General features: G+C 41.4%; 1 protein-coding gene across 12 annotated transcripts in view; it reads right to left on the minus strand.

Moving 5' to 3' along the window:
* Window positions 1–18,757, minus strand: part of si:ch211-285f17.1 (sickle tail protein homolog) — a 115,955-nt gene that overhangs the window by 35,539 nt on the left and 61,659 nt on the right. For 10 of the 12 annotated variants that reach the window (XM_039616951.1, XM_039616949.1, XM_039616947.1 and 7 more), the window contains exon 2: window positions 10,430–10,716. In XM_039616951.1, coding sequence (XP_039472885.1) covers window positions 10,430–10,716 — 287 coding nt within the window. Of the gene's footprint in view, window positions 1–8,663; window positions 8,891–10,429; window positions 10,717–15,874; window positions 15,893–18,757 lie in introns of those variants that run through there. The other 2 variants (XM_039616952.1, XM_031732520.2) reach the window with 2 other exon arrangements.

The raw sequence follows: 18,757 nt of genomic DNA on the forward strand, positions 1-18,757 counted from the left end.
ACACATGGACACACCCATGAAAATATATGTATGATCACCTTGCTGCAATGTTTCTGGGAAAGCTTTATTGAATGTCGGGATAATTACAAAAACAATTTGTGCTGTTTTGTTAAAAAGCTTTGTTGTGCTTCAGGCCTTGCACTCGTTCAAAGCCGTTACATAAGAAAGCAGGCCCAGACTTAAACTTAGACTGACAGATCATGTACTAGCCTTGCATGCAAAGATTTGCACACATCTATAAATGTACACATACAAAAAAAAACAAAAAAAACATCTCCCTTTCTCACCCTCTTGTCTCTCTTACCAAACAAATACATGCAAAATATTTGCTGACAGGGCTGGAGAGACACGTTCTGTCCAGACTTGCTCTTCAATATGACTTTATCAACAGAAAGACAGGTTTCGTAGTTCCCAACCCTTGGAGCATCCCAAAATAACACAAAAGCAACAGAGTATTCCTTCATGGCCAAAAACCACATCCACGTCCTGGGCTGTCAACACAGAGCGTCTCTCTCTCTGGGGGGAAAATAAAGGACTTTCCAGGCCTAATTTAAGCCACCCTGTGTGTATATCTGGGCATCAGAGGATGCGTGTGCGCGCGCAGCTCTGTGGTCAACATGACAAAGAGGGCTTTCTTCTCTTTAGGGCACTTTTAATCCTGTATCCTCTATGATGTCACACACACACCGTATAATCTAATAGAAACAAGGCAGCATAATTTGATTTTCTTCCACCTCACCTTTTTTGATTACCATGAACAGGCCATTTTTTCTGGTTCTAAGTCACAGTATTTTGTCAAGTGTCAAGTCTCCTTCTACTCCCATGAAAGCAAGCCTGATAATGGCTTTGCTATTCATGCCTAATTAACAAGTCACCAAAGACCACACAGCTCCTCCACCGAGCCTAAGATTTATTATAGCCGCTCTCCCAGAGGAGAGCTTTTTGGTGTGTCTGTGTGTTTGTGTGCACAGACAGAAAAAAAGACAGATAATCAGTAATAGGTTGAACTTTTCAGTAAGCTTGATCCACATTCGTTTTCACTGTCTTCCCCCTCCTCACCAAGGAATGGCCGTAGTGTACAGTGTCTGTTATCCACTTCTAATTCCAGCGTCTTACTGCTGAGCTGCAAATGAGACCAAAAAGTAGCTATTCACACAAATAAATAGACACAAAATGCTGGCCTGTGAGCTTGAGGTTACGCAATTGCGACGTGAAATTCCAGTCCTCGTCGTCAACAGAGAGCAGTGGAAATTAAAGCTTAAGGTGCTAAGTCACCATCATGTTTCCACTCTATGACACACTTGTTTTCTTGGCTGTCATGTTAGCACTAACTGCAATGTGTTAAACAGCCCGCTAAACACAATGTAGCACGGGCTGAGTTGCACGACTGTGTGAAGGGTTGTATAAACACGAACCAAAGCTAAGGTAAAGAACCGAATCTGTATCGCACGCTCTACTTCTGTCAAACCGGCTAATTTATTAATTCCAGTATCTGCCCATACTTGCCTGCTATACACTACTCTACATTCCAGGTGTTCCCTATCTTCTTTATCATCTTGTTTAGCAACAGCAAAACCTGTGTGAACCTTTGCATCTATACCGACTTTGATTAGTGTTGCTGCACTGCTCTCCTCTGTGCACCTAACACTGCATTGCCTTTATCTTCAGTGAGAAGGGCCAAGTGGAAATAAATGCAGGAGATCAAAATGAAGTTGGAACCAGATGCTCAGAACTGGTCCTGTCAGTGGTAAAAATCCTCCCGATGTGCCTTTTGAAGTCAGGCTCATACCTTTGGCCTAAGGTGGAGTCCAGATGCTGGGCTGCATGCAAAGGCTTGCAAAAGGAGGGCACAAAAAAGGGGGAAAAAACCCAAAACTATGGGAAAACAGCCCCTTTTGCTTAGTCATGATTTTTGGAATCTCTTGGCCTATATATAAGAACAGTAACAATTTATGATATAAAGTAATGTTACTTATTTTATATTGTAGTGTTGGGATGGTTTTAAAAATGCATTTCAATGGATAATACATGCCCTTACTTGTAATTTGATGCGTATTATGTTAACATTGCTCAGAGTGAGTAATGCCTTTTAAATACTTTGTGTTAAACTAACGTTGCATTGAGCGTAACACTATAAATGAATCTGGCATTTACTCAGGCTTCTACCCAAAGCGAAACTGAGCCCGGGAGTCTGTCTGACGAAAATGTTTTATCTAGCAAATACATTTTTCCTTGACCTTTTATTTTTCTACAGCATCGAGTTAGAATGAAAGCTAGTAAACAAGATAAAAAGTAGATTGAATTTACGCTCTTTTTAGAACATTTTCTTGTCGACTCGACTTGCAACTTTACCTCTTAAAACAGAGAAGCACTACAAAGGCAACTTTTACCTTCTTTGTTTTCCTACAGCATGAAAGGGATGAAAAAGATTTTTTAAAAATAATAATCTCTAATGTTAAATAGAGGAAGGAGGCTAGCTTGCACACTAAAGGTGTCTGAGTTCTCAGATCACTGTTTCAAAGTTTCTAGATTTATTTTGAGGGAGGAGAAATAATTGTAGGAAAAAACTTCCACATCAGGCGTGTTGTTGTGGACCGTTTGTTAGTCAGACAATGGTGATGTTAATGCTCATGTGTTGACCAGTAGGTGTATACACTAGCAAGCTCATTTGGCAGTTTTAACACCAAGCAAGCTAAAGCAACTAAAATACGACTATTTTTAAGTTTTAAAATAATACAGGAAGACATTTAATTGTACCATCTAATTACACCAAATATATTTACCCGACATTCCTTCTCATTTAAATTCAAGGTTTCTTAAATTCAGATTGTTTCACCTCACATCCCTCTTTTTTATTTCCAGCACACCTTAAATTTTTAAAGTTGTTTTAAAATAATAATGATTCTAACTTTGGAGTTTTAAAGGAAAAGATGCAATGCAAATTTTGTGAGTGGCTTTACTGCATGCCATATTTTTTATATTATTACTACGAATATTGAAGAATTAAAACTGCACTGCAGAGTATGCTGGATGTAATCAATGGGTCCTGCGCCGACACTTCCGCTGTCAGAGTACTGCTTTGAACTTACCACACTTACGAATCGCTAATTATTCAAGACCTCGCAGAAACCTTTTTGTTCTATGAATTTAATGTAAATACATTTTTAAAAAGACAGAGCAGGAAGTTTGATTTTTAGCACGACCACATGATATGAAAACACTGACTGCTGTAATTTAACATTATTGGCAGGGACGGTGTTAATAATAATGAAGTCAGTGCTAAGTAAGATGAGGCTAGCATGGCGTTGAGTCCCTTCTTCTGTACACAGAGTCCCTGCAGGAGCAGCCTTGCTTGTTATCTCTGCAACATAGTGGCGCTGACAGGATAACATTCCATTTTAATAAAGCTGCAAGTTTAAAGACAAAAGTTTGCAAGTTTGCACAAAAAGTCAGCAGGGCCAATAAAGGATGGAAATGATCCTCATACCACCAAATGACCAAGAGCTTGTTATTTCATACCAGAGGTACATGAATGTGCACAGTTGACTGGTCAAGCATGCTTATAAAAAGAGATACTCTGCTCATCTTTAAGCAATCTCAACCAGCAAAAAGTGGATTAGAAAATGATCAGAGAATCCATTAAGATTGCTGAATACAACTAATTAATATGGGACTCATCGTATATCAAACTGTGCTTTACTCAAATGTCTAATCACCCTTTCGTGTACGTTGTAGCTTAGTTATTAGGGTTTGTAAGAGGGCAGCCATGTTAATTAAATAATATAAGCAATGACTCTCAAGTAAGGCTCCTCGGGCTCCAACCGCTGTATTAGAAATGCTCCAGATTGTTAACAAAGGAATGTAAGGGCATGAGGTTAAACGTGTCCCATACATCAGACTGTTGCAGATCCTTGTAGCAACTACCTGTACGTTAAGCCAACAATGCATCTGAAGATAACTGCTGATGTGCGACTTTAAGAAGGGCTAATACGGCTCTGAAGAGAAGACTGAAAAGAGCTCAGACCTGATTAGCTGGTCTGATTAACACACTGGCATTGCATTTGAGACAGTGTGTAAAATTCTGTCTGGCTTCACTCATTATCAGCAGTGATCAGTGGCAGGTCCATCAGGGCCCTCTGTCAGAGCAGCTTAACCCCCCCCCACCCAAACCCCCAACGACACTCGGGATTAGACGCAGCCGTGGCGCCACTCTTTAGACCACTTGTCCTCTCGGTTGGGGTGCTGCGACCCCCCCCCCGCCACGTGACCCCGGTTAATTGGCAGGTCAGTGCCTGTCCGTCATTAACCTTGCGGTTCTTGTTTGTGTTACCGAAGGCAGCTCTCAAAGTGTTACTTCATGCAGAGGTGGCAGATGCTATTAAAAAGCAATCCAGAGCCATTTCCAGGGTTTGATAATTAAAAACAGATGTTTTGCCGCAGACCTGCAGGACACACCAACTCATTGTGTGGTTTCAGATGCAAGGTGCAACACAGGGAGTGTCTTGTGAAAAGACATCCGTGGGTTTAAATATTTCAGCATGCAACACCTGAATGTGTGCATGGTGATGTCCCAGTCACTGCACGACTATTGTGCCAGAAGGGACAATGACAAATGATCTTTTCTTGTGTGGGTAGATTAGTTAAAAACAGGAACAACACTCCTCCAAGACTAGCTCTGCTTCTTCTTCTTCTTCATTTTTCCCCCTCTTTTCTCTGATCATGGTCACATCTCTCTCAGGGAGTCTATGCATGTTTGAAGCCAGTTTCATCTAGCTGACCTTGGCTTCAGGGAGCAAGAGTGTAGCACAGCCACACAGAGAAAAGTATGTGCCTAAATGTTGCAATGCCTCATAAAGACTCAAGAGAAGTGGTTACAGTGTATTTTCTCTTGTATACTTGAGTGTATTTAAGCAGCTGAGTTCAACATGGATTGCCGAGCTGCCATCTTATAGACACTGACATTGTTAGTAGATGCAGGAATTTTCCAAGCAGAATTTATCTATTAGCTCTGTAAAGTGCTTTCTTTATGTGCAATCTATTTTCGAAGCTTCTCCCAATTAGTTTTCCCATAGAAAGTCTTTTCTGTTAGGGTAAATCATGGCTAACTTTATTTTTTGTTTGTATGTATTTATATAGAACTTATGCAACTATCATCACCATCATGTCCCTTACTGCTGTTCAACTTTGTGGTAAACTTTCAAATGTAAATATGGACAGATCTGAAGAGAAGACGTAAAAGTTGCTTTTTGTGATTTTTGATAGCATTCTTTATAAACACTCTTACTTGTTGGCAAACTTTGTGCCTGCTGATGATGACACAATATGTCCAAGTGAGACAACCAGGAGGAAAAGTGTGCAAATATTAGTGTAAAAGAACAGAACAGAAATCTTGACCCATGATCGCTAAAATTTCAATTGACTGTAAATGAGTTATCTGAAAAAGAAGAAGAAGAAATCATATTTTGTATTTAATTATTAGTGTCAATGTCATGGATTTTGGACTTTTGAATTCTTCTTCATGATTTAATGCTCCATTGGCTTCTGAGATTAATTATTCTTGATCACTGTCTTTACTCTTGAGTTCTTGGTATCAGTGAATTGTTTTCAGTTAATATTTTACTTAGGGATTAGTTTTGCTATTTTTCATGTTTTTGTTTTGGTAGTCTTTTGTTTTTAGTATGTAGTTTCGCTTCCCCTGTCTCGTCATTGTGGATTTGTTTCAGCTGTGTCTCTTACCCTGGCGTTTCCCATCTCCCTGGTTTCCTCACGTGTTTATTTATAGCCTCAGTCTGTCTTAGATCGCTGTTGCGTCTTACTGTTTATTTTCCTGCACGCCTGCCCGTGAGTCTTTCCCCATTCAATTTATGGATGTTGTTTTCTGCCTATTGCAGTTATTCTTCTTTACCTGAATAAAAGCTTGATTTTTGTTCATTTACCCCGGTCTAAAGAATCTGCATTTGGTTCCACCTTCACACCAATACATGACAAATGGATTAAAAAGAGGCTTACACATAGCATGACGTTTCACATGTGTTGCAGTGTTGGCCGCCTGGATGACTACATCAGCTACCTGTGTTTGGGTAGCTGATAGAGTCCACCGTCAGTTTCTGTTGTGCCCCTGCGCAAATATCGTGATCGCAGGTTGGTGGACTGACAGAGACTGGTTGGAAAACTTTACCCTATCACTCACACATTATTGCCAACACATACCCTTAATTCACGTTTTATCAAAAATGTGTGCCATAAATACAATACCTATGGTAATTGTACAGAACACATGACAATGGCACCCTGTATATTTGGTATATTTGGGTGCGTCGAGTGCCTTAAAAAGTCTTGTCTAAAAACTTTCTCTGTAATTAAAATTCATAAAACAGAACAAACTGTTCCGATCACACTCTGACTGTTCATGTTGCAGGAGAACTGCATTATGAGCATCTCCTTCCAAAAAAAATTGCACCAATTTGCCCATCTTGAAATATGTGCTCTCATAAGACATAGGCCAACAGATTATCACAGCTTGGGGGTGCAGACCTTTCTGTCTGTCTGTCTGTATGATGCCCACAGCTGCAGACAGCTGTCCTAACATGGCCGCCCCACTCTGGAGAGAAACCCGGAGCCTGGCAAGTCACAGCTCATCAAACACAGACACTGGCACACAAGCGGAAGGAGGGAATTCATTGTGTGTGTGTGTGTTCGTGACCAGTCGAGCAGCTCGGTTTGTGCTTGTCTAAGCCCCTGGGCAGAGAGAGAGGGATGAGAGGATAGGTGGCGGTCAGGCCAACGGGATCTTATCTCATCTCCCTTGGGTGGAATCCAGGTTTTTTTGCAGACCCAATGAAGAGCAGAGGAAATTAAAACACTTCTGCTTTTGTTGTGGATTTAAAGATCACAGAAGAATGAAGAATCAAGGGATCCCTTTTCTAAGCATAAGGCAAGCAGTCTGTAGCTATGTGTGAGGGTATCTGTTGTGATTAGACTGGGGTCATCACTTTTCAGGCTGACACAATATCATCTTCCTAACCTCTGGTTGACCTTGAAGCATCTCCACCTTTGTAACTCAAACCTGCTTCTTCCTTCTGAAGCACGCATCGCCACTGATGTTGCTTTTCCTGTATGGTAGGCATGTTTGAATCTGCGTGAGAACAGTGGCAGGTCTACTTTTTTTTCCCACACTTTCACAAGAATGTTGTTGTGGGCAAGATGACACATTTTCTGGCAGTTATTTTTTCCTTTAAATCTGAATAATTACACCCCTCAGGACACCGAATGACAAACACTTCAATAAACTTGTCATTATTTTCATTTTCTGCTGCTTCTGTTAGCAGTGAGTTATTGCATTATTCTTGACATCCAGAATTGGATCATGCCAACTGCATTCTTCACTCATCTTTTTCTCATTTATCAGCATTGAATTTATTTTCCAGGCATTGGTGCTCGAAAGCTCCCTGCTTTTTGACAGTGTCTTGTATCTTCATCCTGGACACGATGTATTCAAGACCCATCAGCGCCCAAATCCCATCCCACACGTCTGAGTAACACATATGCAGTTTCTCTCCAAAAGAAAAAAATCAATTTAAAGGTGTCACGTTTTGCAAACTGACAGTCAGCACCAGCAGATCTCTCATCTCAGTTCAGTGTTTAAGCAGCTGAGAGAAGAACTTCACAGGATATAAAACTTGACACTTTTAGAGTGACTGCACGTCACCTACAAATAAAGACAGTAAGCTCTCTGTGACTCCGGAATGACCCATAACATATTTTCTTATACAAGCTCAGACAAAAAACAAAAGAAACTACCATGTAACAGCATGTTTACAGGCAGCAGCCTTGATTTTTTTCTGAGTAAATAACCTTCTCCAAAACCCTGAGAGATAAAGAAGAAACTGGAACTGTCCTGGCAGCCTAATCAGGGAAACAAGCCCACAGCTTTAGTCTACTCGTATTAGTGCATAAAATATTAAATGCAGCATTAAAGCACGAGCCACAAAGTTTGGGAAAACACAGCAACTCTCAACAAGCTCCAATTGTGGATCTTTTTACGCATAACCACACAGCCAAAAGAAATATAAGATGACACACAAGATCTCACACGCCTGGTATGAATCTTCACCTCAACTCACCAGCAACGACAACAACAACAGGAACCAGCCGCGTAGCAATCACAGCTATACTGTCATATAATCATCATCACCATCATTATCATGCAAGATGCAGCACGTTATTAAGGTATAACCCCAGACGTCCGTTCACAATGGATCATTTGCTTTGCAATTATAGCTACATAAGTGGCAAAATTACGGGGATGCTGCACACGGGATTGCACATTTTGGATAATTTACACCTCAAGGCGTCGATCCAATTAAATAAGTCGTTGCGGTTAAATACTTTTCGTCGATTTGTATCCTTGGGAGAGAAGGGGAAAAAAACACACAAGAAAAACTCGTGCACCAAGTTTTGCATTTGCCTCTTGGAAGTTTGCAGCACCTGACAGCAGCCTGGTGCGCGCTGTGTCTGGCGCAATAGTGAAACTCCAGGGCGTTTCAGTGTACTCATAAGAGCAACAATCCATGCATCTTGTAGTACTTCCACGCGCACTAATATGTAAAAAGGCACTGGACGTCTAGAAAAAAGAAACCAGTACATTTTCCGATGTATCCTACCTTTTCTTCTTCTCCCCTCTGACTGGACTCTCGTCTCCGTTGTGATAAATGTATTCCTTTGTACTTAAAAGAAAAAAAAAAAGTTTATTCTTATTCTTCCGCGGGCTTCACGTACAGAGAGCCATGCTTCCAAACAACCTTCCGGTCCATAGCCTGCACAGCATTAGGAGCGCTCCTGCACTCACACACACAGAGCTCTCACACTGCCAGGATCCCAGCTCTCTCCGACAGGCACCTACAAGTAAGCTGAGCCCTTCCAGCTGTGACATCACGAGTCACTATAGCAACTCTGACTCCACCCAGCCGGGAGCTGAACTTACCTGTCTGACTATCTAAACTTCACAACAGAAGTCCTCCTTTTTATCCCCACTCGTGCGCAGGATAAAACCACCAAATATACACTCCCCCCCCGCCCCCTCCATTTTTCTCACCAAAGAGAATCAGTGATTGATTCGAGGGAGAAAACAATGCATGTGCACAGTGCAAGCCCACTGTATTCAGAAAGCAAACAAACCGGTTGATCAACCTGGGCAAATTTGATACCATCATCCGTGACGAGTGATATTAGGGTATATATGCAAATTACAGAGTTAATGATCAGGGCAGTCGATTGAAACTGCACCTCATGAAAAGGCATTGCTTTGCATGTGGGCTGGCCCGAAAACAGCACACACACACAAAATTCTTTCTTCTTTCACAATACCTTGTGCCATTTCCTGGAGCTCCCTGTGGCTTTGTGCCAGTCTCACTATTACCTCGATTGTTTTGGCTACAAAGCCAGCTAGCCTCCCCTCCATCTTTTATCTCCTCTGACCCTGAGCAAACAAACCAGATCAGGTGAGCCAAATGTCCACCTAGAGACTCCCTTTGTGCTTACGTCCTTACTGACTTCAGAAAGGTGAAGCACAAGGAGAATTCATAACCTTTAAAAGTTCCCACATAACAGTGGGAAATGCATATTTCACACAAGCGCATATTTTAATACTAACACCTGTTAATTAAATAATGGATACCAAAGCAGGAAAGTATAAGCAAGTATGGCCCGCTGGTTTGGAGGATTCTTTTTTTTCCTCTAACTCCTTCATAAAAATACAACCTCATTGCTCCACAGCAGCTGTGGGAGGGAAATGTGACAGGCAGATTTATTGGACACATTTCACATTTAACCTGCAGCAACAAAACAGGAAGGAAAGAGTTGTGCAGATAAAACCGCAGTTTATAAAGGAACTGAAAAATATCTATTCCAAGACTGGATAAAGGCATTTTCATATCTGTTTATACCTAATTCTGTGGAAACTAGTTATTTACTTTGTAACCTAACTTGCACTATCATGTTGAATATGGTTGTGCTGTAATGAACTGAACTAAATCGCAACATTAAATACAGTCTGATTAATGCAATTCTAAAAAACAGTATTATTATCTTCTTTTAGTTCAGCTAAAATGTCCTGTATGTACTATATTGATAAGTACATAGCTATATATTACTGTACATAAATAAATATTATATTATTACTGTCAATATTTACTGTCAAGTCATGATGAATATCATTTATTCCAACATCTTCTCACTCTGCACCGCATCAAACTCTGCATCAAACTTGGGCAAATTGTGGCTGGCACCTTGGCCCAGGACACTAGATCTTCCCAGCATTTGAAATCTCAAGAGGTCTAGTTTTTGTTTATTTATTCATTTTTTTATATTCAAACCAGGTGAGCCTGGTCAAACAACATAACACACGATGATCTTTCTGCAGCCTACTGACCTGTTCCCTCAGCCTTTCCTGGTGACCCATGATTGCCGAAGCATGGTGGGGGTATTTTTGCTTCAGATGCTCCAGAAAGGCCTCCCTCTTCTTGTCCATATCTGACGGCTGCATAGCCAGAATCTCTCTGGTGCTGCGAGCTCCCCCTAAAGTGTGCCTTCGGGGGATTGTGCGGCTGCCTTTGGCGTCCCCTCTTGAAGGGGCAGTCCCATTTGGGGAGGCCTGTCTGCGGCTTATGTGCTCAGCGTCCTCTGGGGAGGTTACCTTTAGGTTGCTTTTGGTTTGTTCTGAGGAAGGGACACACACACACACAAACAAAGAGAAAAGGGGTCAAATGTGACGCACTCACGTTTCGACATCAAGAGCGTGTGTGTGCATGCATGTCATAAGTCAAAAGTAGGGCATGTCAGTGCAAATCAGCCATCAGTAACTTTGTGAAAAGGAAATAAATAACATTCTCTCTTCTTGGTATAACAAAGTCTGTGTGTGAATATGAAGAACAAACATTTTATGCATATTTGAATGACTGTTAGCAACACGGATATTCAAACACTGAAACACACTTCATTACATATTCATGCAGTTTTAAATTTCTGCAATAAATCCTGGATTGAACGTGACAGACACAACACTGAAGATGAAAATGCTAAATTGAAACAGCTGTTCAGGTTTCTTTCCGTTACTAAACACGAGGAAACCCAATAACAGAAGGAGGCACAAATAGAGAAACTCGGAGACGATATCCAGAGCATCTGTTTATGCATCAAGTGCCTCGTGAAACTGGGGGAGTGAGCAGAAGCTGCCAGGTGCAATCATTCTAACTTTTTCAGGAATGAAAATAAATAAATAAATGAATATCAGAGGAGCTACCTGCACATGTGGAGTTTCCAGTTATTCCGTGTGTTCACAGAATTAAAGAAAAGCAAGCAGCCCTCCAGGCATTTTTCAACCTTTTATGTGCCATCAGGAACATTTTTTTACCCTTTTATCACATGTTAAAAATACACAGAAGACACATATTTTATGTGGTGTGGAACTGAGGTAAACACAGCCCTGTACTGTTGTTATGATGTCTTAAATCAATCATTGCACGAAGAGAAGAGAAGAGAAGAGAAGAGAAGAGAAGAGAAGAGAAGAGAAGAGAAGAGAAGAGAAGAGAAGAGAAGAGAAGAGAAGGAAATGAAGGAGGCGGCTCTTCAACTGTGGAAAAAGAGGGGGGAAAGCAATAAAGCAAGCTGATCCGCTGCCTTGTTTTGTAGACAGGTAGCTGGAGCTGTAATGTGTACCTTTCAGAGGGTAATGGCGGAAAATAAAGGACCTCTTACAGAGTTCAGCTCTTCAACAGCTGAAGGAGGAAATTTCGAGTGATTTGCCACTATTTTGCGGGTTGTTTAACGCAGCTTTTCTTGTCTTTTTCTTTGAAAGCTTGAAAGCGTGCTGTGAGCCACAGATGAAAAGGGAATTTCTCGTTTTCCTCTCAGACATGTTTGGACTAAACTAGTTTCGGAGATTTAAGTATTGGAGTAATTTGTATCTAAAAAAAATCTACTGCATCCTTTCCACCTTTCTTTCAATCTAGAGTTGTGTCTATTTTGCTCTAACCTGCAGATCTGCAAAGCATAAAGCAGCTTTCATCACTAAGCACAAAAGGCAGGCTTAATTTTTTCATAATTATCGTGCGGTGGTGCGTCACGCTCAGGCCCCGTCACCAGCGCACCCACACCCCCACCCTGCTCAAGTTCAGAGCAGCAGGTCCTCTCATGTATTTCCAATTTCTATTTTTAACTCCCAAACACAGTTTCCCCACTGCTAACCAAATTACACTCAGCAGACAAAACACACTCAAACCCTCTAAAGGATGTGAATTCATTTGCTGGTTTCATGTCACAAAGCTCATTACCTTCCTCAAGTGAGCAATCTCTGTCTTCATCTGCAATTTCTTCTTCCATCGCGCTCTGAGATCAACGCGCTCAGTGCTGGGGGACTCAGCCAACTGCTTGCTTTGAGATTCCAGACGTGGCTCACATGGAAAAGGGGGCTTGAGATAGGCCCTGCCCCACAGCCCCAGGATAGACTGGTGGGGATTTAGAAAGTCAACTGCATTCCAGGACAGAGAGCGACTAGACCCTCACCCCTGAGCTAAAAGCTCTACTGTTGCTGCCATGCATTGGTCACAGACTGTGTAAATGGTATAAAGAGCACTACAAAAGAAGATACTGACAAGACGCATCAAGAAACATGATCTTTTTAAAACTGGACTCTGAGAGAGGTGTCAAACAGCCTGTGACACACAAACACATATGCATGCTCTCACAGACAGAGTCTGTTCTTTGTCAAGACTTTGTCTGCAGGCTGTCTCTTGTTTAGCTCTCCGTCCCTGTTGAGGGGCCCACTAGACGCTAGCATGCATCCAAATGTGTCATAACCTATTTCTGAGCCACATCCAAACGTCTCTCAGACTGTGGCAGCGAGCTAATATGTGATCGAGTTATCTGATCAGCAAAACAGAATAAGACAAGCATCACTCCTGCAGGCAGTGTTGATTCCAACTGGGAAGCTCTCAGGAGACACCAGAGGCTCACGCTGGCTCCTGATCTTCAGCTTCTGAACAGCAACACTTATTCTGTGCCTGTCAGCAAATATGTTCGCTGGCTTCATACGTGAGTGTGGGGGGTTTTTGTGGGTTTTTTTTGCTTTTTTAAGGAGGGGGATGGGGAAGGCCTACATCCGATGTCATTTCTTTGCAGCTGCTGATGTAAGTGACCCGATCTTAATGTGAAAGAGGAAGGCAAAAGTTGATGTACCTTAACAGAAGACGTGAGGGGATCACTAGCGTAGCTTGTGGGCCGTGTAACTGAAACTGCCAGGCCGAGCGCACGAACAAACATGCGGCAGCTGACCTCTAATGTCTAACATATGGAGACGAGGCTTCTTCCACCCACTTTCTGTCTGCTTTCACCCACCCATGTACCCAGATGCTTCACTGTAAAAGTCAGAATTAGCCGGCTAGTAGACAGGGAAATCATTTAGTCAAAGCGTGAAAAGAAATATGTGCAAATGAAGTATTTTCATCCAGTGTGACTGCAGATAAGTAGGAAAAACAGTGAGTCAATGCAGCCTGCTGTTTAAACTTTGCAGTAAAATGTTCTTTAAAAGCCTGTATTGGCTGGAAATGACAAAATGAGCACTAAGTTGATTTACTAAAACTAGCTTTGTTGCAAGCTTAGCCATCTCAGCAACATCAGTGTTCATGTGTGAAAAATTCTTCAGTCAGGACAATGACACATACATCATCCCAAGCAACCACCAGGTCAGTTCGGCTAAACCAAACACATAATTAAAGCAGCTCCTCCAAACCAACAATTACATCCTGCGCTCCTTTACTGACAGCTTTCCAGGCCAAAAAAATGACCTGCTTCTTTAAGAATGTCACAGGGGATATTCAAGTCAATTGCTTCTCACTCCAGTGGCTCAAGAATGTAATTCTCTCTTTCACAGCTGCCAGTGTTGAGTAAATGATGGCCCTCTCAGTTGAAAGACAACACGAAGCACTTGTGCATGAACACCAGGTCTTACAAGGAGCAGGGGCGTCCCGCTGTTTGCAGTTACTTTCTCGCTGTCACGTATTTATGGAGGAATGTATCCCTGTGCACACTCCCACTCTCCCCTACTATTACTATCCCATAACTACGCAGTTAGATACAAAGCCCTGTTGTGTGCAATAAAAGCAGGGTTCATGTTGAAATGCCCTAAAGACATGATTGGTGATGCACGTAACTGCTCTGGTCCACTGTCGAGTATCTGAAAGCATTTTTATTATGTAAAACTTATCAGAGTTAGAATATCAGTTAATCCTTCATGTGGAACTGAGCCATGCATACACCGAGGATCTCATTTAAATATGATTACAGTAAGTCAGGCTCCTAATGTTGTAATAATATCCATTTTAACAAGTCATTAAGACTATTACAGAGACAAAAAAAATCCTTGTTTGAATAAACACTGCCTTCGGGGTGCAACGATTATGACCCACTTTAAATTTTTAACCATGCTAGTGGTGAGGGATAACAGTGCTGTGTCATCTGTTAGCCAGTTGGCCTAATATAAAATTTTGCACACACATGCATGAATTCCTCTAACTTCTCATTCAGCCACTGGCAAGACAAATGTTTTACCTCAACATCTCCTGGGTTCATTTTTTAAATTTTTTTTTCTTTTTTTGCACAAATGGTAAATATTAAGTCTGAATCCTAATGTATTTTGTGCTTTTTTAAATTTTATTTTACCCCTTATGTCATCCTGTTAGAGTTTTAACCTTTCGGTTTTAAATTAAATGTATTGATAGAGATCTGGCAGGCAACTAGCTATGGCTTACAACTCTCTTTTTTTTTTTTTTTTACAGTGGCAGTGACCTGAAATATGAACGTATTGATATATAGCACAGTTCAAAAGCCATTCCTCATCTTTTTACAGTTTGCTCCCAAAGAGCCAGAGTGGTCTTTCAAAGTTTTTCTTTGGGCTTCGGCTGCTTCTTCACTCATGCTCAGTCCAGCCTTTGTACCTGACCATTTTGAGAGGAATATTTTTAAGTCACTTAACACGAACCTATCAATCATTCAAGCATAAAAAAGGCACCACGCTCAAGGAATGAACCAGTCTTAGCAAAGAACCAAATTTAAATTGCATCTTTAGGCACTTTGTTATTAGCAACCTGTCTCAAAAACACTTTGCATTTCTTTAGTTGAAAAATACCAAAAACAACAGTCTGACAGACATAAAAGTGTATTTTAGGAGGACAAAAGAAGAAGTGGCAGGTGGAGGCTCTGTCATGTTTTCAACTAGTGGTCTTGGAGGTATTGTATAAACTGATGGACTTATCAAAGCAGAAAAGCACCATCAGATTTGATCCAACAGACAGCAATGCTATCTAGAATACATCTGATTCAGAATGGCTTCATTTTTCAGCATGACAGTAATACCAAACACACTGCCGATGAAGTAGAAGCATACCTGGAAACAAAAACATACACTGGAACACTCTCAGTTATAGACTAGCCTCCCCAGACATGAACCTCAAGATTATTGAAGCAAAATGGGATCATCTTGACAATGAACAGGACAAAAAGCAGCCAATATACAAGGAAAAGCTTTGAATGTCCTTCAAGAAGCCTGGAGAACTATTCCTGACGACTACTTGAAGAAATTACAAGAAAGCTTGTCTAAGAGAGCTCAGGCTGTTCAGTACAAACTGTACAATTCTATAGACTATTTCCCATTTTCCTAGCAAAATAAAAAGAAATAAATAGGATGCTAAAGACTTTTACTACTGGAAAGTCTTTAGCGTCCTATTTATTAGGATGTACTGAAAATTAAATTAAACAGTCCAAATAGTTATTGTCAAAAACTAAAATTTAGTTTTTCCATTTGCTTTCCTATCACTCTTACCTTTTCTGTTAAGACCACCTGATTCCATGTCCTCCACTTATCACATTACCGTCCTCCACCCACAGCCAGAGCTGCACACTGACACTGCCAAGCTGCAGTCGCGGGCTAATTCGAGTGCCATTGGAGGTGACCTTCTGAAAATAAACCAGTTTCTACAGTGAAATCTCGCTGACTGCTGATCTGATAGATAAGCTGTTTCCGTGGAGGTAAGTGACGAAGAATTATAAAACTCCTTTGCAATGCAGCCCTGCAACATTTTTCGAAACTAACTCATATGAACACAAACGCAGGCATTCAAGCATATCCATGCAGGGGATATCTGACTTCCTGTTTGGGTATCTGTTTCACTTTTTACAGATACGAGGCAGAAAAACGAAAACTTGTCAGGCAAATCAACACATGCAAAATGATTCCTGATACAGAGAAAGGGCCAGATAGACTACTTCCATAGGGAGGAATAAGCTTAAGGATCAAGGAAACTGCCCACCAATCAGAGAGGCTATGTGAAGAAGGTGACTCAAAAACCTTCCCTTGAAAATCCTGTGGCTGAGTGGGCTGTTGTTTTGATTCAAGGGGTTGATTATATCATTTTCAGGTCAGGATGACACCAATCTGCAGAGAACAACGGGCTGTTATATCTGAAAGAAAGTCTTGTGATCTAGCTGGAATTCATGAATTATTATAACTTTAATTTTTATCCCATAATTTTACTGTATAAATGTATTGCTTTTTGCTCTCCTTCTGGTGTAATACAATCTTCTTTCTTCCGTTGCCTTTGTTTATGTGACTTGTTAAATCAGGAGTGCTCCACAAAGCCTCTGTGTGCAGAAGGGCATTCACCCATAGCTGTGGTGTCCATACGGGACACTGGGCCTGTCATATTGCACCCTACAGTAAATAAATAGCAGTGTTTTCCAAATGTCTCTGGCTATCCTTCCCATTAAGAATACAAAACAGTCCACTCCATTGTGGAGAATATAAACACTGCATATGAAATAAACATATTACAACTCACAAAGAAATTCCTAGATAGATTTTCTTTACATTTTTTGCCTTTCTGTCATTTTTACCCCCTCAACCCCACCACACTTGTTCCCATTGCTATCTCGCACCTAATGAGGCATGTCCCAGCTGCCGTGTCACTAGTAATGACCATTGCTCTTCACCCTGTTAGCCAAGACCACCGCAACATCTGTCTCAGCTCAAACGAGCAGATACTCAAACTTCCGTGGCGCACGCACTGATCGCAATTTTCTCTTTCAATTAAGATATATGCACGTATGTATGGACAGATACAGACGCTGTGGGTGTTGTGTGGATTTGATTGCACGTAGTCAGATACTCTGGCCTTTCCAGACTTTCCACTCTGCTGAAGCCATATAAACAGACAGGGCTGCCAACCTGACAGGCAGTCGGCCAAAAGATATGAGTTACAGACATTTGGTCTGGTGTGTATGTGGCTGTCAGCGCTGGGAAAAGTAGCAGCGGTGTGGTAAAGTGGATGTGATGTGAAAACGGTTATGGAAGAGCAGAGAATGTGACAGCTTAACATTGCAAAGTGATAGTCAAATACATATTTATCAAACTGGATATGCTGAGAACATTCAAGTAAAGCTTATTGCTGTAGCTGGACTCAATGAAGCATGGCAAACCGATTTTACTGCTTACACACTACCTTGAAGTGGAATGGCTTATCGCAAGTGGTGGATGAGACTTGCAGATCTTTAAATAAAGTGCAGAGTTAATGGCATCTCAATGGACTACACCTTCAATAAAATTTAACTCAGGTCTGACATCAACATGCATAAGTGGACAGCTGTTGGAAAAATCCCCACAGGTATAGCAGTTTATGAATGATTTTATTTTCTTTGATAGCCTTTGCTAAACAAATCTGGCAAGGTAAACATCCTTGTAATCTCTTTTGTAATGTAAATTCTGAGTAGTCTTTGGTTGCAATCAGATAAACATACCATGCGGCCCGAGACAAATTTAAAAAATCAAGTGTGAAGTACTGGGACTATTCATCGACACTTAGCTGCTCATTTGTGGTCGGATCACTGCAAAATGCATCTCAGTACATGGTGTGAGCAGGGCCATAGTCTATGACACAAGCAGGACATGGTCTTAGTTTCTTGTGAAATGAAATAATACTTGAGACCTGATGAAATCCTTGATAACACACACACATTTTGTTACTTCTTGTCCATCTAACAAAGCAAACAAGAGGGGAGGGGAGGCCAGGAAAAGAGCCATGGGTTCAGATAATGCCATCTAAAGCAACCAGAGGACAGCTCAAACTAACAACTGTGTTCACTGGCAAGCTGCATTCATGGGCACATCCACCTGCTACAACTTTCTGACAGACATCAGCCCTGGACTACTTCAAAGCAAGAAACAAACTTCTCTAAATATGTTGTGGTAACTTTTAAGATGCCCTGCATTTTCTTCACACCAGGGGGTGCTCTTGAACATGCGCCTGGGATGCTGTGTAGTGATTAGGAGAAAATGACAGCGCCTACATGTGCATGAGATGGAGAGAACAGGAAGAAGACTGCATGTTTGTGTAGCTTTTCAGGCACCCACAAGGAAATAGGCTCTATAATACTGTCTTTGTCATTTATTAACTAAGACAGTAAGAGCTGCTTAATGAACTGGTGTGTTTGTTAGTGTGCCTGTGTGCACAATTATAAATGTGTAGGCACATATGTTTGCCAGGAAACACAGCAGTGTGCACACTTCATTAACTCCTGGCCAGAGTAGGTGTAAGTCGACCTAGCCACTGGCTCAGATATCTGCTTGTCTCCCGTGACAACAGTCTCTGGGCCAACGGTGAGGCTGGTGGCGTCCCAAGGGTGAGGGATGGGGAGACGCTGAGAACAGCTG

Source organism: Oreochromis aureus, linkage group 9 (genome assembly GCF_013358895.1).
Source record: "Oreochromis aureus strain Israel breed Guangdong linkage group 9, ZZ_aureus, whole genome shotgun sequence".
Lineage (NCBI taxonomy): Eukaryota > Metazoa > Chordata > Actinopteri > Cichliformes > Cichlidae > Oreochromis > Oreochromis aureus.